This window comes from Tupaia chinensis, unplaced genomic scaffold (assembly GCF_000334495.1).
Source record: "Tupaia chinensis unplaced genomic scaffold, TupChi_1.0 Scaffold143913_1, whole genome shotgun sequence".
Lineage (NCBI taxonomy): Eukaryota > Metazoa > Chordata > Mammalia > Scandentia > Tupaiidae > Tupaia > Tupaia belangeri.
Window position 1 is genome coordinate 1036634 of NW_006203764.1, and position 25504 is coordinate 1062137.

Sequence of the window (25504 nt, forward strand, 5' to 3'; positions counted from 1 at the left end):
AGCCCACGGTGCTCGGTCTCGCCCACCAGCCTCCATCCAGACGATGGGTTCAAGGGCTGCCCCAGGTGCACAGCAGCCCAGCCTGGAGCCCTCGGGCTCCACGCACCTGTCTGGCTATGCAGCAGCTCGGGGGCCTGAACATGCCGAGGTGAGGTCAGCCTGCTTCTTGGCCTCCCTCCTCCTGCCAGGGAGCATATAGAGACAGGCTCTGAGGTGGCCCAGCTGGATGGATGTCCAAGAAAATGTCCACTCCACAGAAATCCTGATAGGGGTTCTCTAGGCCAAGACACCTCCCAGGAGAATCAGTTCCTTCCCAACTATGTGAATTCAGTGACTGAAGCCATTCAGGGGGTGCCAGTGTTGGGGAGAGTGCTCAGATGAAGGAGGACAGGAAACAGCTGTTTTCTTACCCAGTGCCAGCAGCCAGTCCCTATGCCACGTTGGCCTAAGTGCCAGTTAGTCCTGCGACCTGTGTCCCCATCTGTGGTTGGCGGTGGAGCCCACGTGTCTGGTTCCAGACTGCCTGTCCGTTCTGCTCTGCCAGGCCGATGTGCCCACGGGCATTCTCTACCTGCCCAAGGATGGCTGAGAAAGTCTGCCAGTTGTCTCTTCCTGCCAGACCCAAATTTCTGAGTCCTGCACCGTCACCAGCTGCTAAGCTGCTTGAATGCATGTCCCCAGGCCCTGACCTCAGAGAGCACGGGTCCATATGTCTTGGATGGAGGGAAGGGTCAGCATTTTAACTGTCACCTTAGAGACTTTGATGTCAGTGATCCAGGGGCCACACTTGCAGAACCACAGTTCACCAATCGCACTGACATTGTGTATAGGAGCATGTGCACGTGTTAGCTGTGTGTGGGTGTGTTCCTCTGGGCATAATGACATTCCAAGAGATTCTGGAAACTTGTATGCATTATTCAGATTTTTATCATGAGAAAGTATTTTTTATATGTAGGTAAAACCAAGCCTTAATCCTGGGTGGGGAAGAGCAGAGGAACTATAGTAAGGGAAATGGGTTTGTAGGCAGTACAGACAGAGACAAAAGGCTGCAGTGTAAGTGAGTCTGTTTAACTCCCAGTGCCCTGTCTCTGTGGCCCTAAGATGGCCAACAGTGGCCTGGAGAAAGAGGCACGTCCCACCCCCCATTCCTGATGGTCTATTCTTGGCAAAGTCAGCGATGACGTCCCATCTAGGGACTCAGGCTGGTGGAGTGGAGCCAGAAGGCCGGGCCCCCACGCCTCTCCATCCCAGCCTCTGGGGCCCCGGGCTGGCAAGCGCCTACCCTCCCACCCTGCCCAGCTTTGGGCCTCCCGGCCAGCCAGGCAGCACCAGATTGGTGATTTTACAGTGCTGTTATTACTCTGTTGTTGCCCAGTAAACCCACACCGGGCCCCACAAACACTCCGCAAGAAGGCCAGACCCTTCCCGAAAAATGGTTTCCTACACCTTTACAACGTGATAGGAAAAAAGGGGCCGTTGGATTTATGGAAACTATATAAAGTTTATGGAGTCTTGGCAGGCCAGAAGTGGAATCATTCTGCAGGATGGGGGTGGGCATTTCGGAATGAAGAAGGCTGTGAACGAGGGGCGGGCCTTGGTGTTGGGACACCAGACACGTCCCTCAGTCCAGGGCCTGCCATGGGACGTGGGGGCTGGGAGACTGGCCTTGAGGGAGCAGCTGTTAGGGATGTCTTTCGGGGTGCTTGGTTAATCGCCCCAGTGCTCCTGGGAGAGAGGCACGGCTACCCCCTTCTGCAGAGGGGAGGCTGAGCCTCAGGTGTCTGGAAGTCGTGAACTTGCCCACGGTCACATAGCTAACGGCTCGTGGCCCTGACGTGGGTGTGTTGAATGGGCTCAAGTGCTCGCAGTCTCTCCTGTGTGCTGAGCGATGGTGTGCTGAGTGTCCTGGTTTTAAGTCCAGAAAACACCTGTTAGGGAGTCGTCTGCTATTTGAGATCTGGTCTCCCAGCACCCTGGTCTCTCAGCTGTCACCCTCCTGTGCTTGTGTGGATCAGCTCTGTAGCCAAAGCTGTCCCTGCTCAGGTTTGTCACTAGTCTTGGCTGGACCAGATATTGCCCAAGGGTTGGCTCTGAACCAGGGTAGGGTCTGAAAACCGAGTCTTTGCTGCAGGAGCCCCTCTGTGTTCCACTTCTGTTGTGGAATCCTGTTGGGGGCCTGGAAAAGAATCCTCTGGGGTCTGAAGTCACCTTCTCCCATCCCTGTGAGCCCTCATCATAGCTGATTCACCTCTCCCTGCAGCTGCGCATGTGACATGCACGTTTTCTCTCTCCTACGTGGCTGTGGTTCGTGAGCACAGATCCCATGAATGCTCAGTCCTTCACTTCTGGTTTTATTCACCGGGCCTGTCAGAGTTCCCCGCTTAGGTCGTCACTGAATAAGTGTCAGTTGGGAGGATGGATGGATGGGTGGATGGCTGAATAGACAGAGGGATGGATGGAGGAGGCATGTGTAAACCAACAGACATCGCCTCGTGGACGCCCCTGAGTGCAGTTAAGCCAGCAGCCTAACCCAGCTTCTCCTGGGCTTTTAGTCAGTGCGTTCTGTTTCAGGGGATAGACTTTGCTCTCTCTGAAGCCATATGGAGAAACCAGCCAAGTGTTTGAATGTGTGTGTAAATACTTTACAGTCCCCATAAACTTGTTTAAAGACAGGTGGGGGTGAAAGTGTAAACTGGGGCAGCCTTTAGGGAGGGCAATTTGGAAGTAGCTATTAAAATTTTAAATGTGCCTACCACTAAGACCCCACAGCTCCACTCCGAGTAGTCAAGCATAAGAAGTACATGGAGACGCTTGCACACCGAGAACCACGTGGCGTGCATTTGCACAAGGATGCTCCTGGCTGCATTGCTCTCGACGATCATTGCCCGCTGTCCCTAATGGGGGACGGTCAGTAAGCCGCGAAATACCGGTGCTATGTCAAACACCGCAGCCATTAAAGGGAACGAGGAGAGTCTGTATGTGCAGAGGTGGAGCGATCGTTAGTGGGGCTCGAGGTAGGGTGTTCTCCAAGCTTCCAGAAGTTTCTTAGACTCCGACTCAGAAGTCTCTCCCTACCTTGTTTCTATCGACTTCTTTTCCTCCCACCATCCCCTCCCTGGCCATGAAACACAGCTTACTGGAATTAGATCTTTAATTCTTACGCTTACTTGCTGGTGACCTTTTCTTGTAGAAAAGAAGGAAAATGAGAGGAAAGAAGGAAAATGAGAGGAAAGCAGTTATGTACATAATTACTGTCTGCTTGCTCTTCAATTAAAGAGACTGAAAGGCACAATATTAAAATATGATTTATGGGTGCCACTATCTGCCTACTAATGAGGCCAAGAGGAAAACGCGCCATCGCTGTGACAGAAAACTAGCCTTTTTGCTTCCCCAGGAGATGAATTGGCTCTCATTTTCTCATTGCTAGAGAAATGTGAACTGGTTCGGGGCATGTGTGATGTGTTCTTCCAATACGGTGAAATTCAGAACTGAGTGATTTAGGAGTCGTCTGGCTCAAGCGTTTCACAGAAGCTTCCTGAGAGGCATAGCAGCTTGAAGCTGTGGAGGTTGCTGCCTCAGTCTACCATGGACCCAGACACGGGGGCCACCGTGCTCCTGGGCCCAGACACTGGCGCCATGACCTGTCACAGAAACACCCACTGGGTTCTCGAGGGCCCCACGATGGCTGAGGCTGCAGCGCTCGGAAGGGAGAGGAGAATGCACACAGCTCGAGTCTTGGCTTGGCTGCTTATTAACTCTGTGCCCTTCTATTTCTTTGTCTAAATAGAAGCCCTCGTTGTGCGGCCGTGGGCAAGTTGCATGTCCCTGCACCCCGGCTGCCCATCTGAGGATTATGCTAGTCCCTCCTCTGAGGGTCCAGGAAGGGTGCCGATGGTTAATGTGCCTAGCTTGGCACCTGCTGTGTGGCCAGTGCTCGGATTTTCGCTATAGGGTGCGTGCGCTCGCCAGGCAGAGACAGAGAGATAGAAAGTGAGAAATCACCCCCCAGGGGGGATGGCCACGCCGCAATCCCCTCTCCTCCATTCTCCTCTCGGGATCTTGGGCATGCATGCACATGCGCCCGGCGTGAGTTTTAAGCCACTGGGTCCGGGATGCAAACCGTGGTTGACTACATGGGAGTCCAGTGACATAGCCATTATGCCAACTGCTGGTCCCTAGTGCTCAGATTTTTACATTGCTGCTATTACTTGCAGATACCACTGCTGGAACTGGAAGAGCTGGACTTCAGGCACAGGCCTTGGTATTGCTGGGTGCTGGCTGATGTGGGGCAGATGGACCTGGGCGTGATCCCCAGTTCTGCCCCGGGCAGGTCACTGTAACCTCTCTGAGCTGGTCTATTGCTCTGTAAAGCGCAGGCATTGTTGCTCAGTGACAAGGACACTGAGAAATGGGTTAGGCGATGTCGTGGTGCGGACATCGATCGTACACTTCCACAGACCGACATGGTATGGCTGCCACCCATCTAGGCTGCGTGGCTTGGCCTGGATCGACTCCTTCCATGGCTAGGCAGCCCAAGACTGTCACAGGCTAGTTTCTGCTTTGCAAAGGGCGTTGTGGGGTTGCAGGACTAAAGGAAACCAAATACCCAGGATGCAGTTAGTGCTTGGTGGGTCGTAGTGACCCTTGACAAGGAAAGATCTTTGTGAGGGAGACCGTTTGGGCAGCGCTTTCCTCTGTGTACGTCCTCTGGCTCATTGTGGCTGCCCTCGTGAGAGCCTGGGGCGTGAGCACCTCGTCCTCAGGGTGCAGATCAGGCCTGGGCACACGGCTGCGGGGCTGAGTCTGACCCAGGGCTTCTGAGTTCTTCCCACTGCTTCCTGGCCCATTCCAGAGCCCTCATCCCGACTCCTCACCTTGGTGCCACTCCGCCCTGTCCTGTATCCCAGCTTCTCGGCCCCATCACTATCGCATGTGGCTGTGCAGTACCGTCACCATCGGTACCATCACCATGGGGGTTAATTTGTATTTTTTTATTCATTCATTTATTTTAATTTGACCACAGAGAGATAGAGAGATAAAGAGAGGGAAAGTGAGAAAACAGACCACCAGGTCCAGGACTCGAACCGTGCTTGGCTGTGCTTGGGAGTGTTCAACCCTTAACTAGCACGCAACCTGCTAGTCCCTTAGTTTGTATTTTCCCATTGGTGCTTCTTGACCTAGAGAGTCAAATGGCTACCTGGTGGTGTAGAACCTGCCGTTCCGTGTGAACGAGCGTGTGGGCCCTCCCTCCACTTACATGGATGTCCCGGAGTTGGGCGGGACACGTGTGTTCTGGGCCCCATAAGCCCTTGCCGACCTGCTTCCACAAAGGGGTATGTTCTGTGGGACCCTCCAGGACTCTGCCTGCCATCACCTAGAGCCCCCGTCGGCAAGGGACAGGCAGGATTTTGTGCGTTTTTTCTTTCCCCAGCTAATGGAGTCTCTTCGTTTGCAGTTGAGAGGGAAAATGTGCAGAAGAGGACATTCACTCGCTGGATAAATCTGCATCTAGAAAAGGTAAGTGGGCCTTGAGTCTCTGTGAGGAGGCACATTCATCTCGAGCCACTGCCAGCGTGGGCCGGGGAGGCCTGGCTCTGTGCCCTGTCGTTCTTGAGTTGTTACAACCCGCCTGAGCGTGTTCTCATGGCTGGGGACCGAGCTCGGTGCAGGGAACACGGAGGTAAGTCAGACACAGTGCCACCCTCGGGGAGGGTCTGTCCAGGTGCCCAAGGAGAGGGTCTGTCTTTAAGTAGAAGCCGGTGAGCAAGCCTTGGAAGCCTCATTGTTGAACACCCTCAGTCATCAGCAGGAGGAGGACGGCCAGGGTCTCAAACACAGATGGGCACCGTGACTTCTGATATGGGGCTCTGTTAAGCATCGTTTTTAGGGGGACTGGATGTGGCATGGTGGTTAAGGTCACTGGACTCTCACCTGGGCGACCACGGTTCGAGTCCCAGACCTGGCAGCTGGCTTTCTCACTTTCCCTCTCTCTCTCTCTCTTTGTCCCTCTCTGGTCAAGTTAAAATAAATAAAGTTAAATAAAATAATTCTTTTTTTAAAAAAAAAGAGTCATTTGTGGGAATTTGAATTAATTATTAAGAACTCTGGTCCTTGTTTAATAAGGCCAGGTCCCCTTGTTACTCACATAAGTGCTGCCATTGAGGAGTGGTGTGACCTCCCCCTTTGACATCACAACAGACGCCGCATCATGCAGCATGCGTGGAATGTGGCCCTTAGTCGTCATGACTACCTGAGCGGCCCCTCTCCTGTTAGAACAAGGGGACAGGCACACAGAGACGGCCCATGCCCTTCCTGAGCTCTTCTGCAGCTGTTCTCGTGGTTCATCTTGGTGGGCCTGACCTTCTCCTCCTTTTTTTTTTTTTTTCCCCCTGTAGAGTGTGTACACTCGCTGGAAAGACAGATGGAAAGCGAGAAATCACACCCCTCCCAGAGGAGATGGCCATACTACAATCCCTTCTTCTCCATTCTCCTCTCAGGACTTTGGGCACGCACACACACATGCCTGTCATGAGTTTTAAGCTGCCAGGTCTGAGATTCAAACCGCGATTGGCACTGTGGGAGTCCAGCGATGTCCCCGTGGCGCCCTCTGCTGGTCCTGTCTTCTGTTGTTATTACTGTTTTCCTTCATCCATTCCTTGGCCAGCTTGCTTTGAGTGGCATTTTGTGTGTAGCGCTTCTTGTGCACACACTGTCAACAGTGGAACGAGCCCCTCCCAGCCACGTGAACAAGATGAGAACACACAGGAGAGGCAGGGCAAGGGGACACAGCTCGGAGCGAGCAAGATGAGGATGAGCACGCTAAACTCTAGTCCGCCCCACCTGCCGGGCTGTACCCCAAGACTGTGAGCATCCAGAATTGCCCAGGGCTAAAAGACAGATTCCTTCTTGTTCCTTTTAAGAAAAATGGTTGGGACTAGCAGGTGGAATGCTGGTTAAGGCACTGGATTCCCACAGGGCCAACCACTGTTCAAGTCATGGACTCGGTCACTTGAAAATCATACCAGGCATGTGTGCATGTGTGCCCAAAATCCCAAGAGGAGAATGAAGGGGAAGGGATGTCAGCATAGCCATTTCCCTGGGGGGTTCTCACTGTCCCTCTCCCTGTCCCTCTGGCAGCGCACATGCCCTATGGCCAAAATCTAAAAAAAGGGAAAAGAGAAAGAAAGTTGTTTTACTGGTTTTCGTTTTACTCACGTCACCTCTTTCTTCTTAAGCACCACGCTTGGTTCTCTTGCTCTACCCCGTCAGCCCCAGTTCTTTCTGAAATAAGTGGGCTTAGGTATGTCTGTTTTCTTCTCTCCTCTTCCTTCTCTCTTTCCTTCCTTCCTTCCTTCCTTCCTTCCTTCCTTCCTTCCTTCCTTCCCTCCAGGTTTTGGCTATAGGTGTGTGCACTCACGGGAGAGAGACAGAGGGAGAGTGAGAGATCGCCCCCCAGGGGGACGGCCATGTGCAGTCCATTCTCCTGTCAGGATTTTGGGCATGCACACACATGCACCTGATATGATGTTCAAGCCGCTGGGGACTCGACCCATTGTCAGCCATGTGGGAGTCCAGCACCTTAACCACCATGCCACCTGCTGGCCCCTCCTCTCCTCTTAAGCACAAGAATATCTATGGACTGCTCTTATGGTTAACCAGAAAAGGAAGGTTCTTAGAGAAAAAGCACTGAAATAATTAGGAAGGAGAGAAGGTAAATGTGGCTTTTAGGAAGTGGAGCTCTGGACAGGGATTCTAAATCACATCGTTTCCCTTTCGGCCTAGACTGTTTCCTGAGCAGGCTTGACCAGCCGTGCCTCTATTTCCCACCTGTAGAATGGGTGTGAAGGCTGCCACTCAGCCCAGTCCCACACTCTGCAGGTGAAAGGCTATATATCATGTCCGAAGCATTGCAAATCTTTTGCCAGTTGTTTTGACTATTGGTGCATTTTCAGCAGTGCTCATAAAGTGAAGTGTTATTTTTAAGGGGGAAAAAAAAAAGGAAAAATGGTCTCCAAACCTGAGTTCATTGAACTCCTAAATTAATGCCTGATGTGAGTCGGGGTAGCTGGGAGTTCCTGCTGCAGGGTGGGGTACAGTATCAGAGTCTGTCTTTCTTATTTTAATTAAAAATAAATAAATATAGAGAAGTACGGAGGGTCATATAGCAAATACCCGTGCACTCATTCTCCACCCCGAACCAACCTCTGTTAGCATTTCTCTTATCAAGGATTTTCTCCTTGGCCAAGCTCTGCCCTTTTGGAGGGGCAGGTAGGTAACGCCCACTCTGCAGATAAATCAGATAGCACCTGAAACTGATGCCTAATAAACAGGGCAAAATTAACATCCATGTTTCCAACCTTGAGACTTTCAAGAACAACCTTTCATGTAAAGGAAACCTAGGAACTCCTTGGTGAATTGGGCTTAACTGCAATTTGAAGGCTGTCAGAAATATTTACTGAGTCTCTGGCTTCTGGAAAAATTCCTTCATTTACCGAAGGAGTTAGATCATGAAGAAGGCCCTGGGGGTGCTGTTTATTCGGCCATACCAATCTCATGAAGCCCACGGAACGTTTGGGGCCCTAGGAGTGTTTTCACTGGAGCCGTTTCAAGTTTTCCTCCTGCTGTCCCGCAGGATGGACTCCGGCCAAGGCCCCGTTTGCTGCTGCTGGGGGTGGGGGGGCTCTTACGGGAACTGTCAATGGAAATTATTCTTCAGGTTGAGCTCCAGAGCATGGCTTGGCCGCGGTCGGGGCTGGTAACTGGAAATTTTGTTAGTCCATTTATCAGTGGGTATTTTGTTCGGGTCTCGTGTTTTCTGCCTCACATTAGCAGGAATAACATTTCCGTAAGGGCCCCGTAACCCGATGCCGTCATGCTCAGCATGGAATGTACCCTTGGAGCTGTAGGAGTTTGCAAAGAAAATACTTTGCCTTTTAGTTCAAAGTCGCAGTTGCCCTTGAAGCAAAGCCCTTTTCTGTGCACCTGTGGGTGGAACCACCCTGTGTTTTCACTGGGGGGGGGGGGGGAGGGGGACGCCATCTGGTTTTTTAACGGGGGGGGGGGGGGTAAGGAGACTCATATAAAGAATAAGGAAATGCCACCTTCCTTCATAAAAACGAAAACACAGACCCTCCCAGGCTGCCATGGGAAGGAGACTTCCTGGAGGCAAAGGGTGGCTGGGACCCATTGTGTTTTCCCGGCTTTCCTGGCCTCTGTGTCTCTGGCTGGTTACGGGCCCCAGGGGCACTGGGCCCCATTAACCCTGTCTCCTGTGTGAGCGCACAGCCTTCCAGTACGCAGGCGCAGAGAGAACACCCAGGCAAGGGATTCAGGCTAGGGTGGGGGCCTCTGAAGAATGCAGGTTTCTGGCCCAGCCTGGGTTGTGCAGTGGTAGCGCGGTGCTCTGCAAGGCTGGATGCCTTCTGGTGCCGGGAGGTCAGGGTTCGGTTCCCCAGCTGACCTGTTCTCACTGAGTGCACGTATATGCCTATGATCCTGGCTGACTGGAAAGGCTGGGGAGAGATTCCTGGTGTGGGACCCTGTGGGTGTTTCTCTTTCTGTTTTTCAAAGGAAGGAAAGAAAGAGAAAGGAGAGAAAGGAACATTTTTTAGGAAGAATGAAGGTTTTCTGAACCCTGCCCCCCAAGAGAGGGCATTCAGCTTTTTGGTACAACTTTTTATACAGTTTTAACTAGATGGATTTGGTTTGTTATAACTGTATTATTTTTGGAGGTAAACGTATACATATACAAGAGTCCTAACCATGAGGAGTTATCAAGTTGCATTAGAGGAGTTACTATCAAGTTGTTTAGTCAACAGAAACTTCTATTCAACCCCAGCCTCGTCTGGAGTCCTAAATACAGGCCAGTAAGAGCTGAGCCGGGAATGAGCCTCCTCTTCAACGCCCTGCCCCTGTGCAGGGCCCTGAAGCTGCTCTGCTGACTCCTAGGGTTCTGGGAGATGCAGTTTGCAAACCCCTGCACTGGAGCATCTGACCCACAAGTTCCAGCTGGCTCCTTGGACCCCAGCCAAGCTCTTGACTACACCATGCCGAACTGTGCCACATCAGTTCACCTGGACAGCAACCCTTGTCCTATGCAGGCCCCTCCACACTCCAGGTCCTGCGTGGGAACTCCTTTTCTCCCAAGGAGAGGGAGTGGTCTGGGTGAACAGGGGCCCTGGGAATGCAGGAAAGGAGGCTGCTGTCAGCTGGTTGCTGTTCGCTGAGGGCAGCCAGCCGAGGACACTCCTTCCCACTTAGAGCTGCCAGGCGCGCGCGGCCCTGCCTGAAATACCTACTGACGGGGCATCCCCAGGCTGCAGGAGGAAGCACTTCCTGGTTAGCGGGTGGGAGTTCCCCGGGAAGGCGGGTTCCAGGCGCCTTACCTAATGTTCTCCTGTCCATCTGGCCTCTGATGTGGTCTGACTTCTTTTATGCATTGACCTTCCAGACAAGGGCACTCGGCCTGGGGAGGGAGGCCGTCCCTGTTGAGGTGGGGCTTGCATTTGAGCACAGCTATCTAACCCCCTGGCTGCTTACTGGTTCGTGTGAAAGGTGCTCCTTAAGATAGCATGTTTATCTCAGGAAGCCTGGGTTTTGTTAAGGACTAGAGAGGGCATTCAGCTTTTTTGGTACAACTTTTTATACAGTTTTAACTAGACGGATTTGGTTTGTTATAATTGTATTATTTTTGGAGGTAAACGTATAAATATACATAACATGCACATGGAGATAGAAATAAACCTCTGCCCCTCTGAGTTCCTAACAAGCTGCAGACGTGGAGGAGAGGACAGGCCTCCGTCCCTCCCATACCCAGCCGCCCCGCATTTCAACAGGCATTTTGTGTCCCTGCCCACCGAGGCACACCGGCACACCAGCCTCCTCCCCAGATTCCCCTGCCAGGGCTACCCCCGCCTCCAGACTGGATGAAGTGACGAGGCACACCTCAGGAGGGCGCACCTGCAGAGACGGGGCTGGAGGTGGGGGCCCTTGTCCACATCTGAACGGAGGCCTGGAGCGCAGCCCACCCGGGATGTGATGCTGGGGTGTGGATCGAGGTGCGCTTGCTCACGCCTGGCCAGCACGGCCGATGCGGGAAACAGCACTATTCCAGCGCTAACTGGACCCGGGGCTAGGACCACCACCCAGCCCCACTTTCTTAGGCCCCAGTTTCTGCAAGATGAAGTGAAGGGCTTGCACTCAGGAATCTCGTGTAAGCCCTAGTAGAAGTATTTTATTCTCTGGAGTCTCTAGGTAAGACATGCCATTTCTTTCTACCCTAAACCAGACCCGTGGATGTCACCTAATCTTGGGGCTCTGAGATCTCAGGTTAGAAAGGTCCCCAAGCGTCACTTATTCTGTCAGCCCAGTTGCTGAATCTTCTGCCCAGCTCCCCTGCCCGGTGACCGGGAATGTGCTGCCCATCAGCTGCAGGACGGGCCACCACTTCCGGAGCCTTTCTGCGAGTAGGCAGCCCCGGATGTCTGCACATCTTCTCCCGAGCCGAAAGGTGCATCTCTGAAATATTTGGTTGTCGGAGAAGTCATGGCGTAGTTTTCTATGTGTTTCTTTTTAAAAACATTTTTATTTTCTACATTCAATTGCTACATCACTACAGCTTGGACAGTGAATTTACCCAGCATGAGTACACTTCAGTCCAGCTGAAGATGTCATACACATTACCAACAGTTAGTTATCTATTTGTGTGTCCCATAAATGTCACGCCTCTATTTTTTCTATGTGCTTCTATGCAAAATGTGTCGTGGCTTTTTTTTTTTTTTTTGAGAGGTTTTTGCTATAGGGCGTGTGCGCTCGCCAGACAGACAGAGAGGGACAGAGAGACAGAAAGCGAGAAATCACCCCCCAGGGGGGATGGCCACGCCGCAATCCCTTCTCCTCCATTCTCCTCTCAGGATCTTGGGCACGCACACACATGCGCCCGGCATGAATTTTAAGCCACCGGGTCCGGGACGCGAACCGCGGTCGACTACGTGGGAGTCCAGCGACACAGCCATTACGCTAACTGCTGGTTCGCATGCCGTGGTTTTTCCGATGATCTAATACTTTGATGACACAGATCACTAATTGGGTACTTTCCTTCTCTTTCACAGTGCAACCCACCTCTAGAAGTTAAAGATTTATTCGTTGATATACAAGATGGCAAGATCTTAATGGCTTTGTTAGAAGTCCTATCTGGGCGAAATCTGGTACGTATGTCACACAAGGGTCAGGAAGAAATACAATGCAAAAGAAAACGCTGTCGAGGGTCTCTTTTCAACGCAGGTATATACGAATGTACACACACCTGGCCGTTCAGACATCCTGCAGTAAGAAACTTCTGAGAGTAGCGTTGCTTCGTTAGTGATTTCGAGTGGTATAATCGTGTAACTAAGCAGTACCTTTTGCTTTGTCTTAATTTGCTAGAAGGTGTGCATGCTTACCAGAGAGACACAGAGGAGGAGGAAAAATGAGAAGTCACTACCCATGAAGAATGGTCATGCTGCGATCCCTTCTCCATTCTCTTTTTAGGATTCTGGGCATGTGCTCACTTGTGGCTAGTGTGTTTTTCGAGCACCTAGGTGTGTGGGATCCAACCACACCACAGGCTAGCCTGCATGATCATTTTCTCTTTCTTTCTTTCTTTCTTTCTTTCTTTCTTTCTTTCTTTCTTTCTTTCTTTCTTTCTTTCTTTCTTTCTTTCTTTTTTCTTTTTTTTTTTCAGATTTTTGCCATAAGGCACATACACTCACCAGAGAGGAGACAGAGACATAGAAAGGGAAAGTGAGAAATCACCCCCCACCCCCCTGCAAGGATGGCCACTCCACAGTCCCTTTTCCTGCATTCTCCTCTCGGGATTTTAGGCATCACTCACATGCCCAGCATGATTTTCAGCCACCAGGTCTAGGACTCAAACCGCCATTGGCTATGTAGGAATTCAGCCACCTTAACCATCACGCCACCTGTTGGCCCCCCACAGTATTGTTTTTAAAAGCAAATATATTTTAATAAGTAACTAAATAAATGCCTCGTGTTTTTACTGAGCCAGAAAGGGTAAAAATTAGAACTAGAAAATTAAAGTTTAGCTAACCAGTTAGTGCATGAACTGAGATGATAGTTAAGAATCAGGAAGACCGAAGAGAAAGATCTCTTACCAACTCAATTCTGTTATCCACCCCGAGACTGAAGTGGGAATTGTTGACTTCTAGAAGAGTCTTTGAAGCATGGCCGAAGTTGAACTGAACCAGCTGATATGGACCTCCGCTCCTCTTTGGATGTCTGCCAGACCGTTCACGTTGCCTGTGTGCTGTGTGCAGCTGGCCTTCCGCCTTCCACAGAGCAGGCGCCTCGCCTTCGGCCCCGGGGACTCGGGGGCCGGACAGTCCTGTGGGCCGCAGGGTGTTTACCATCTGTACCAGGAGCACCTCAGCTGTGAACAACCAGAAATGCCTCAGATATTATTGCCAGGTGCTCCCACAGGGCCAAACCGATCCGCTCCAACATGCCGATAGTGTCGGGGTGAGAACCTGGCTGTGGAGTGAAGGGTAGGGTTTGGCCTAGGTCCCTGTTGTGGCTACTGCAGAGGTACAGTAATGGGTCCCAGCTCCGCCAGAGCTCAGCCAGGACTCACCTCTCTGTACCTGTTTCCTGCTGTACATTTCAAGTCAACAGTCTCTCCTGTCCTCAGAGCAAGTGTCTCTGGGGCCGCATCACACCCAGTAAGCTTTCCTGATAGCAAAATGGCAGATGCCCGTCCGGCACACTCTGGAGGGGCTGTGCGCCAAGTTACGTTATGAATTCTAGGGAAGGGCAACCCATTGCAGCAAAAATAGTATTTGATTTCTTTCTATTTTTTTAAGAGGGATTTTTGTTATAGGGCACATGCACTTGTTGGAGAGACAGACAGTGAGAAATCACTCCCCAGGAGGGATGTCCACACCACAGTCCCTTCTCCTCCATTCTCTTGGGATTTGTGGCATGCACGCACTCCTGGTGTGAGTTTTAAGCCACCAGGTCCATGACTGGAACCCTGGTTGACGACGTGGGAATCCAGCAACGTGACCATTACGCCCTCTGCATAAGGGTCCCAGTAGTATTTGATTTCTTAGCACATCTTGCAATGAGCTGGCAGCGTGGTCCCCAAAAGGCTTCCTGAAAAGTGTGTTCTGGTCCTTTGCTCCGTGCTCCCAGCAATGCTGGCTCCGTCCTTATTGCCAGGCCACTGGTCAATAGCCACCGTGTCTTCGGCAGGCCTCCACTTGACTGAAAGCTTGGCCTGGCTGCTCACACCTGGCAGAACTGACTCCTCCCTGGCCCCAGGAGCATGGATGGGTTGGCGTGCAGGAATGTTCACTGTGGCCACACTCCCGGGGGTGTAGGGCTGGCATCGTCAGAGTCTTAGAGTCTGCAGGCCACTTTCCCTCTTGACCTGGGATAACTGTCCACAGAGTTCTTGGCCAGAAAACAGAAACCTCTGCTTCCCCTAGGGAGGGGCTGTGTGGTGATTCCGTGGCTGAGCAGTGATGCCGACAGCTCACACTCCTGCTCTAGCAGAGGCTTTGCCCAGAGGCGAGGACATGCCACTGAGGGTCTCTGGAGAAGGGGGTATCTCAAGCCAGGGGCTGCATCAGGGAGAAAAACCCAGCAAGTCTCCGTTAACCTCCTTTGGTCCCCCCCATTCACCAGCTCTAGTGAGTTAAGTCGCAGGTGGCTTAAATAAGACTGGCCTACGAGGGCCCCTGACATTACAAACAGTGCGTGGGTTTGCGTGCAGTCCATGTGGGCTTTAGCGGGCAAGCCTCCTTTCTCTTGCAATACACGTTGAAAGATAAAGGACACCCAGCGGCACCTTTGTGCATCTCAAGTGCCCATGCTGGTTTAACTGGCTTCTTTCTTTCTGTTTTGTTTCTTTTAGCTGCACGAATACAAATCCTCATCGCATCGTATTTTTCGGCTGAACAACATAGCAAAAGCACTTAAGTTTCTGGAAGATAGCAACGTAAGTGTTTGAAGCGTGTCTGTGAACACAAGCGTGTCCTCTTACAGAAAGGAGGTAGTTTGAAGTTGAGCACGGGTCACGAGCGAAGTGTGGAATACACTCTGCTAACGTGATCACGTTAGACCATAAGCCACACGTTGGGGGTGTAGTCCCCGACTCCCTGCTCACCCTCTCCATGCCCATTAGAGCTACGACTCTGTGGATGTTCAGTGCTGGGAAGGGCAGAGCAGCCAGCTGGCTCCCAGACCTTTGGAGCTGGGTTGACATTTTCTTTGATCATCCCTTGGAATGCGAGTGCGGTGAGCATGTCAGAGTGCTGCTCTGTGTCCTGGAACTTAGAATGTGGAGAGAAGCAAAGAGCCAAGAGGACGCCGTGTGGGCCAGGGCAAGAGTTACAGAAGTCTTCCTTCCTGGACAGACCGTTCCAGACTTGATTCACTTTTTCTGTGTTTGGAATGCTCCATGTCCTTCACAAATGGAAAGGGATAGTCCAAGAGGGATGAAATTCCAAAGCTCCCTTTTATTAGGGCTCAACAATTAATCTGGTTTAAAAAACCCTACAATTGCCACATGCATTACATGCAGTAAAACTTTATCATCAAGTATGATTCATCTGGCGCTCTTTATGCACACAATGGAAGCTGGCTTTGGCCGATGTAGCAGAGACAGGAAGCGGGTGTCGGGTAGCTCACAGATTGACTTGGAAGACTGAAACCAAGGCCAGAGCCCAGAGATGCCAGGTGCTAGAACCCCTGCGCCCCAGAATCTCCTGGAGGGACCCTGTGGTCACGGTCCCACTGTCCCGCCTCTGCTGTTCTGGATAGCCCCAACACAGATCAGGGAGGGACCTCTGGCTCCCAGTGGAAGGACCTCTCTGCTTCCCCATGGCAGACCTGGCTGCTCCACTGTCCCCTGGATGGCACCTGTTGAGGTTTAAAGGCCTGGGCAGGACCGTGTGGCTGTGTAACCAGAGTCCTAGTCCACTTCCCAGCCACCAAGAAGGCAGAAAAGCACTTCTGCTATGAAGAGGCGTGAACTCTGCCTCTGAACAGCCGTGCAGTGGGGGAGCCCCTCCGCAGGGTGGAGTTGCAGTCATGGTGACTGGAAGCACAGCGGGTCCATGGCAGACTACGCCTAGCAGCCGGAAGGCAGGGCCGGCCCGAGTGTTCATTGCCGGACGAATGGATCTCCAAACTGATCTGCCACACAGTGGGATCTTATTTGGACGAAAAAATCCTGACATGCTGCCATATGGATGAACCTTGAAACGTCCTGCTCGGTGGAGAAAGCCCATTGCAGGACACTCCTTGTGATCCCTGTCATGTGAATTGTCCACCACAGGGAATTCTGTCGGGGAGGAAAGGAGGTTAGTGGTGATAGGGTGAGAGCCGGTGGGCACACAGCTTGAATGGACATGATGAAAATGCCCCATACCCGACTTTAGGGTGGCTTGTCTCCGTCTAGGACTACATCAGAAACCACCAGGTGGTATACTTGAAACTGAATGGAGTAGACTGCCAGTTCGGCCTCGCTGAAAAAAAAAAAGCCCGTCCCACACCCACCCCAAGGCTCCCCCTGCAGTCAGCAACACCGTCGGTCTCTGCTCCATATGGACCATCGCGGCTGGAGCACTGCTGCCTCAGGTCTCCATCCTGGATCCCCCACATGCTTCCAGGAGCTGTGAGGAAATGACAGACTCCACGCCTCCGTTTCCCCGTCTGTAAAAGAGAGGTGATAAAAACGGAACCTGCCTCGCAGGGTGGTGGAGGGCTGAGCAAGCTGCCCAGGTGGTTTAGCCAAGTGCTGGCAGGGAGTGCGGGCCCCGGGGTCTCCCTCGCACGGCGGCACTCAGCACTCCACCTGGGCAGCTGACGTTCGATGCCTACTGCTGGCATGGGTGTGGCTGTTCTTGGCAGGTCCATTCCTGAATTCCAAAGGGGCGTTGCTGCTGTGAGGGCGTGGGGCCTCTGCGCTCGGCCCAGGGTACTCGTTTGCTCTTCTTCCCCTCACCCACCTCTGCAATCCGTCGGCGGCCCACATAGATGAGTCCGGTGCCACGTAGGAGATCCCTTCTACTGCCCGTTCAGCATTACCCAGGTACCAATTCAGGGCTGTTCACCCAGAGTCTCCTGTAGGCCTGGGGACCGTGCTTGGTGCTGGGACAGTCACATGGAAACACCTGTGCCTCGATGATGCTCAGGTCTGGTGGGAGAGGTGTCATGCAGACCGCAGGCTCACAGCACACTAGGGGCACGAAGAGGCGTGTGATCCTGCAGAGACCGAAACAGCAGCTACGCCCGGGGGAGCCAGGATGGCAGGGCACACCGGCAGGGGACCAGGCTGTGCACCGGTGCTGCCACATGGAAGTGCCCAGCAAAGGTTCACACCCTTGTGAGAGATGAACTGCCCGGGGGACCAGCTCTATGACCATCCACAAGCCATTCTGCCTCTCCGAGCTCAGCTCCCTCACCTGTGAAACGGATATATGGCCTGTATTAAAGAAACAAACCTTGAGAAACACTCAGGCAGCCAGGGCTCCACAGGAGAGGCATTATCTGATGCCACTTACCTGCCCCGCGTGCACCAGCCAGACTCACCAGGGGGCAGTCCTGGAACCACAGACCTCTGCATTAGGAGGGGGACGACAGGAAGCCCTCCACTGAGGTCGGCTGCTCAGTTGTCTCTTCATCACCAAGAACAGGACAGTGGCCAGGCCCCAGGTAAGGTGTTGCAAGGCCTGCTCCTTGGAGCCATGAACCCCCTGCACCCACTGCCTTCCCTTGGCCAGGTTCTCCATGCCCTGTGGCCAGGCCAGTGCTCTTTTGCCAAGTGGTCTCCCTGGAGCCAACCACTTCCCTGCTCAGCCCTCCCCTGCACCATTACACTCATGGCAGCCCCACAAGAGCACCTCTCTTTGGAGGCTCAGCTCAGAAGGCGGGGCCGTCTCTTCCGTTCGGACTTCCTGTAGGCAGGAGAGAAGGCCCAGATGACCCGTTGACCGCGTGCTTTGATTCCCCTGGACTGTGATGTGCTTGGAAAGCCACAGATCTGAGGAGGCTGTCAGGACGCCGAGCCTCACACGTGATCCATCAGGCGGGACGTGTGCTCCTGACGAATGTGGACGGAATATTGGACCTGAACTTGCTCGGCCGCGTTCTTCACCGTGTTGATGACTTCCTTCCTGGCCCCCAACCTGCCCCTGATGTGCCTGTGTTGTCTGAATTACGTTTTTGGCATCAGTCCAGGGACGGGCTTCAGCAGGGAACCCAGAGGCCTCCCTCGATTGGGTGAGCCAGGCCGAGCAGATTGGTGGTGTCAGACTCCTCTGACAGGCTGATAGGATCGGAGCCCAGTGTCAAACATTTTAAAAAACCATGGAAAGAAAAGGAGGGAGGAAAGGAGAGGAAGAAAAGATTGTGTCTAAGACACTCTTCATTTTGTCGCTGTTTGTCCCCGGGTCTCCCAGGCAGACTTCTGCAGCATAAATGACTCGACTTACCTTATTTCTCCTTGATCCCCTGAAGAATGTTTCTTACATTTTGAAGGGTTGTTAAGAAAGACCTGTGGGGACCAGCAGGTGGCGTGGTGGTTAAGGCGCTGGACATTCCCACATGGTCAACCATGGTTTGAATCCCGGACCTGGCGGCTTACTCTCTGGCCCTTTGCAGGGATGGGGGTGGGGGCAGGGGTGTGGTCAAGCTCTCATCCATGTACTGTGATCCTGTTTGCAGCAGGCAATGATGACCCAGGGCAGTGACCCTCAGACAGGAACACGCCTCAGAATCCCCTGGAGCACTGGCTAGAATGCAGATGCCCGGGCCCACCCCCCAAGTTTCTGACTCTGCGGGTCCAGGGGAGAATTTGCATTTCTGTGGAGTGCCAGGCGATGCTGAAGCTGCTACCCAGGGGGGCCACACTTGACCCGAGGGACTTACTGGGAACATCATGCTGGGGTCACAACAGAATGATGTTAAAGACCAAGGTTGTTCCCCAAGGGGCTCCTCCACAGGTGCATTTAACCACTCCCCAGTGCAGATGCTGGTGTGAGCCCCCTGGCCACTGCTTTACTAATTAGCACTGGATTTGGTCCATGATGATTAATGCCTGCTGTGTGGGCTGATCTGGAGGGTTGGTGGTGGTAGCAGAGACAGATCTACCGAGCATTTACCATCTCTTCTTGGAAGAGAATGACTCAGACCTCACTCTCTGTGGCTCTGCATATTATATTCCAGGGCTGTGAGTTCCCTCACAGGGACAGTTTGACCTCGTGCCTTCATTATAGGGTGTTGTGCAGACAAATGATGATCAGGTGAAAGGGGCGTAGGGTAGTGCCTGCCCAGGTAAGTGCCACGTGTGCGATCACTAAGTACACTTTGGCGTGCTGGGTGTCCCTGATAGGTGGCCTTGGGCTGCACTGGATGACATGGGGTGGGGGTTGGTAGGAAGCAAGAGGGCATGAGAAAAGCGCACGGTGCCCTCGCCGGGCACCTCCTTTCAGCTCACTCATTGCTTGTCCCCAGGTAAAACTGGTTAGCATCGACGCAGCGGAAATAGCAGATGGCAACCCCTCTCTGGTTCTCGGGCTGATATGGAACATAATCCTCTTCTTCCAGGTAACATCATTTCCTTCCCACGGCCCAGTAGCCATCAGGAGCCTTCCGGGCAGCAGCAGGACAGAGTGGAGCAGGTCAAAGGTCAAGGAGACAGTGACCTTGGTCACTGGCAGTCCTGGCAGCTTTTGCCTTTTCTATGCACTGAGATAGAACTGGAGGAGTCTGGCGTCTGAAAGTTTGGGTCCTGTCATTTATAAAGTAGTGCGGACACTAGTCTAGATGCGCCTACTCCTGGGATTTAAAGATTAAATTAAATGTTTACTTTGATTCAAGTGGCATGAGGACTGGGGAAAAACTTCTGACCAAAAGCTAAACTCACTAGAGTTACTTTCCTGGAGTTACTCACGTGTTCAGCCGAGACTGAGCGCCGTACCGCTGGGTCACTGGAAAAGTCATGACGTATTTTTCTAGGTTTCTCTATGCAAAAATGTGTTACGATTTTCCAGCGACCCAGTCGCAATGCCCTAAGAAAAGGAAGGGGAGAGGACAGGAGAGGCCTTGCTGTCCCACCCCTGCCGCGTCAGCCTGGGTCCAGAAATGCAGCTCTCAGAGCAAGGACTGGCTCTGCGGGTGGGGTGCCGGGGTGGGGTGCCACTGGCGTTTTAGATGGTGTTTGTGTTCCTGTCCTTTAACAAGAGGGTGAACTGACCTGTCATCTTCTAAAACGCACCTTCATTAGAAAGAGAAAGGCTTGGTTCATTATTTAATGACCCTCCCAAGCATAAAAGGAAGGGTGGTCTCTTGGGCTTTGAACTCAATTCTCGGATGAGCACAAACAAGGCGTGGAGGCAGCAGACCCCACTCTGGGTGGGCCTTACACTTAACAAGCAAAGGTTCTGTCTCCAGACTTCGGTTTCCACATCTGTGGAATGGGAACCTTGGCCATAACCTGTGGTGACATCAAGAGAAGCCATGGGGGACCAGCAGATGACATAGTGCTTACATCACTGGACTCCCACATGATTGACCACGGTTCAAATCCTGGACCCAGCGGCTTGGAAATCACACTGGCTGCGTGTGCGTGTGTGCCCAAGGTCCCGGAAGGAGAATGGAGAAGAAGGGATTGCGCCTTGGCCATCTCCCCGGGGGGTGATTTCTCACTTTCCCTCTCACTATCTCTGTCTCTCTTCTCTCCCCAGAGAGAACATGTGCCCTAAGGCAATAAATACATAAATAGACTCTTTTAAAAAGAACAAAGAAAAGCCGTGGGCAAAGCCCTGTGGCCACGGTCAGCGTGGTGTATGGGCTTCAGTTACTGATGCTCGTTATTAAACTCCTGAGAGATGCTGGAAACATCTTCGAATGTGCTAATAGCGAAGGCCCCAAATCTGCCCAGCTCTTCATTCACCTAGTACCTGGCTACTGAGTTTCTCTGCGGTCCCAGGAGCTCTATATGCAGGGTCCTACCTCGTGTCCCTCTGGGGTCACAGACATCAGTCCCATAGTACAGAGCTCTGTGGTACAGGCCACGGTCAGGGTAGGAGCAGGGTGCTGTGAGAACAAGCAGAAGCAGATGGGGCAGAGGGTAAGGGAAACTTGCTGGAGGAAGTGACGGCAGAACGGGGTTTTGAAGGTTGAATAGGAGTGCTCTAGACCAGTACTTCTCGAACTTCCTACGCGCAGACTGCCTGGAGTGGTGCTGAAATGCAGATTCTGATATAGTAGGTAGGTCAAGGGCAGTACTGGGGGTTCGAGCCCCATGATAGGAATTCAGTAGTGGAGAGATGGGACAGCCAGATAGCGAGACCAAGAAGGGCAGAGGCAGTGAGGGGGAAGGGGCAGGGGTGGAGTCAGGGAGACCTTGTGTGCCGTGGCTGGCCAGAGCTGGAGAGGCCTCCAGAGGAGACGATCTCTCCTTGGAGTGTGACCGCACTTTACAGGTAACGTGCAACAGTCAGGCCGTCTTGGGCACTGTTCTACCCCAGGCCAGCAGCGGGGTTTGGCAGGTCTGCACCCTGAATGCAGCATTCAGAAAGGCTCTCCCTACCCGGACAGCCAGTTCCACATGAGTTGGTCCCTATGGCCACAGGTTGGACAAGGGCCCCATTGCTGAGAGGGTGGGTCTGTCTCCGGGGCCTGAACTGCCATTTTCCTTGCAGATTAAGGAGCTCACGGGCAACCTCAGCAGAAACTCTCCATCTTCCAGCCTGTCACCCGGCTCAGGGGGCACAGACTCAGACTCCTCCTTCCCACCCACCCCCACCGCGGAGAGGAGCGTGGCCATCTCGGTGAAGGACCAGAGGAAGGCCATCAAGACCCTGCTGACATGGGTGCAGAGGAAGACGAGGAAGTAAGTGGGCCTCTCCCCCACCTCCCCTTGGCTGTTTCAGGCAGAGGCAGGATCGCCTCTTTCCTGGGGGTGGGGTGGGGGGAGCCAAAGGAAAGGGATGCCTGATGATAAGGGGCTGGTTATGTGTGTGCTGTGGCGTCGTATTCTTTTCAGAACAGGGAGCACTAAGTCGAAAACACGCGGAATGATCAGTTTGCAGAAAGCTACTGAGAGGATTTGAATTCAAAGCAAAGGGGCTTTTCTCTTCTGATGTGAAGTACTCCAGTGGGCATGCCCTGATGGCACCCATCTCATCGCCAGTGGGATTCTAACACCATGTACATATGGATTCCTTTTTTTGGGGGAGAAGTTTTTGCTATAGGGCACGCACACCCACCAGAAAGACAGAGAGATGGAGACAGCGAGAAATCACCCCCCGGGGGGATGGCCACGCAGCAATCCTTTCTCCTCCATTCTCCTCGCAGGATCTTGGGCACACACGCACACGCGCCCGGTGTGAGTTTAAGCCACCGGGTCCGGGACTCGAACCGTGGTCGACTACGTGGGAGTCCAGTGACATAGCCATTACGCTAACTGCTGGTCCCTGTACATATGGATTCTTAAGCTACAGGGAAGCTTTCAGAATCTGTACCTACTGAAAAATAACAAAGGCCGTGGCACACTCAAGGTTAGTCTGGACTTCGAAAGCAGAGAGAGGTAAATTGGAGCTGAGCTCTGGCCCCGGTTTGACCCCATGCCAGCTCCAGGGGTCGTGGTAGTTTTGCTTCAGGCCTTTGACTAGCAGCCCATGGAGGGGCTCCAGGCCAGCATGGTGGAAGTCACACCGACTCGGGGCCACCCCAGCTCCACCACATACAGACTGGGTGAGAGCCTGGTGCGTCCCTTTCCTCAGCGAGTCTCCTCTGCAGGGAGCTCGCTTTCTCACTGCCTCCCAGGGTAGGAGGGCAGGAAGAGGGTAAAAGTCACCCAAGCTCCTGGCACAGTGCTAGCACACAAGAAGCCTGTCAAGTACTGGCTCCCTTCTCCCCAGGGTGTGGAAATAAAAGCGGAGGGGGTGGCCCAGAGTGCAGCAGTGAGGCACTGTAGGTAGGGTGGCTACCTGCGCTGGGCATGTATGCAGGGGCGCCCAAATCCTGATGGGATGGAGAGGTGAAGGAAGAAAGATCGCAGAGTGACTATGCCTATCGGGGGCTGCTTTCTCTTTCTGGGCAATGCATACACCTCTGGCAATCGGGGGGAAAAAGATGGAAGGGGGATCAAAGTAGAGCAGCAGTCAGATGTGGTGCTGTCCAGGCCTCCCACGTGGGAAGGTTCCAGTTCAAGTCTGAGACCCCCCAGGTGCCCAGGCACAAGCGTGCCTGTGGTCAGGGCTGACTGCAGACTGGGGGGGTCACTGTGTCATCCCTCTGTTGGGGTTACCGACGCTCTGGCTCTCAGAAGAAGTGAGAGAGAGAAGGAAGAAGGGCCGCCCCCACAGTGCAGCGGTTAAGCTCAGTTTATTGGGAATCAGATCCCACGTGGCGTCTGAGGTTCTGATCCTGGCCCAGTGACTTGGAAATCACGTGTGTGTGCCCCAGATCCTGATAGGATGACGAGATAAGGAGAAAGGGTTATAGCATGACCGCCTTCATTAAAGGGTGTCCCCCCAACCTCATCTGGTGAGAGTACACACCCTTTAGCAATAAAAAGAAAAGAAAAGAAAAGTGATTATAATAATTAAAAAAAGATGGAAGAGAGGTTTTGTCTTTGGAGTTTTCATTGAGGAGGTTGGAGCATGACAGATTAGAGCTGATTAATGCAAACCACATTAAATATTCAGGAATAAATCAATCCAAAGAGAGAGTTCATGGCCAGGCCTTAGGGTTCCAGGGATGATAGGAGGAAGTATCTTAGCATGACTGTAGTTTTATTTCTCATTTGTGGTGTTGGACTCACAACCCAGAGCTTGTGATCAAATGTCTTAGTATTATACAGCTCCCCCGTGAAAGTGCGCATGCGGTGACTGGTGGATTCCAATTCAGTGTACAGCTTTATTAATCATCGTCTGGGACCAGTGTCCGTGTCCTGGTTTTGATAATACACCCTGGTAACATAAGATTATTGCAGGAAGCTGGGGAAATATGCAGTGTGTGTATACTCTGTTGTGTTTGCAACTTCTTGTGGATTTTAAACAAAATGATTTCTAAACACTAAGGGGTTCCTGTGTGGCCTAGTGGTGTAGAGAGCTGGAAGCCACATGATTGGCTGTAGTTTGAATCCCGACCTTGACAGCTTGAAAAATATGCTGGGCACAACACGTGCATGTGTGCCCCACATTTCAGGCCACCAGGGCCAGGGTTCAAACCGTGGTCAGCCGTGTGGAATCCAGTTCTCTTGGCCACTAGGCCATGGGGCCAGCCCCGGTTCTGTTTTCATTGCATAACACGTTCTTGTTTGCTCCGTTGTCAATGTCACCGATGAGATGAATGGTGCGTACCGTCGCTCCTTTATGTATCTAGGAACTGAGGGTTACAGGGTCCTATTTTGCCACTTTGTGCGATGTCCACCTTCCTCCTTTTCCGTTGCCTGGAATGGAATGTAACCTCGTGCCTCTGAGTCTGTTCACCCACCTGCATTGTGGCTGCTGCTGCAGGTACGGCGTGGCGGTGCAGGACTTTGCGGGCAGCTGGAGAAGTGGGCTGGCATTCCTCGCTGTGATCAAGGCCATCGACCCCAGCCTGGTGGACATGAAGCAGGCCCTGGAAGACTCCATGCGAGAAAATCTAGAGAAGGCTTTCAGCATCGCACAGGATGCCTTGCACATCCCCAGGCTCCTGGAGCCCGAAGGTAGCGGTTGTTCTCACTCGCTTTTTCTTTTTTTATTTTAGAGAGGCTTTTTTTTTTTTTGCTATCGGGCATGTGTGTTCACCAGAAAGACAGAGAGAACACACGCACACGCGCCCGGTGTGAGTTTAAGCCACCGGGTCCAGGACTCGAACTCCGGTCGACTACATGGGAGTCCAGCAACATAGCCATTACACTAACTGCTAGTCCCTCACTCTTTCTTTCTTTTAATACTTATCATTTATAAATCTACCACCTACTGTTTCTCATAGAAAAATTGGGAAAATACAGAAAAGCCCAATAAAACGTCTTCACCTCCCGTATTGTCAGTCTATTATATATGAGTCTAACATTTTTCTGTGCATCTAATTTTAATATCTGTACAGAACTGTTATCATTCAGTGCATGTATAATTTGTATCTTACCTTTTTAATTTACTGTTATAACATGACATAATTATTTCACATATTGTTAGAGTGTCTCCTTCATGTATTTTTACTGGCTGAAAAATAGGCTGTTTTCTGAGTACACTAAAATACACCTAGCTCTTCCACTACTGGTGGGTGTTGGGTTTGTTTCAGAAATCCTCACTTCTGTATATAATTCTGCAATGCACGTCTCACTGCCTAAAGCTTAGTGTGTGTCGGCAGATCATTCCCGTCAGGAGCAGGTCCCATCATCGGAATGACAGAATAGGAGAGGACCCAGCTGAGAGGGCTTGGCTGTCTCCGTGGAATTGCCTTCTGAGTGGGTTAGGCAGAAGCATGGCTCTGCGTAGCAGCG

General features: G+C 52.4%; 1 protein-coding gene across 2 annotated transcripts in view; it reads left to right on the forward strand.

Annotated features, from left to right (window-relative positions):
- Positions 1 to 5455: 5455 nt before the first annotated feature.
- The window catches only part of CLMN (calmin), a gene marked incomplete at its 5' end in the record, with an annotated part of 35420 nt that continues 15371 nt past the window's right edge, over positions 5456 to 25504 (forward strand). For both annotated transcript variants that reach the window (XM_014582896.2, XM_014582897.2), the window contains 6 exon segments: positions 5456 to 5517; positions 12111 to 12206; positions 14912 to 14995; positions 19516 to 19608; positions 21708 to 21898; positions 24531 to 24724. In XM_014582896.2, the coding sequence (XP_014438382.1) occupies positions 5456 to 5517; positions 12111 to 12206; positions 14912 to 14995; positions 19516 to 19608; positions 21708 to 21898; positions 24531 to 24724 (720 nt within the window).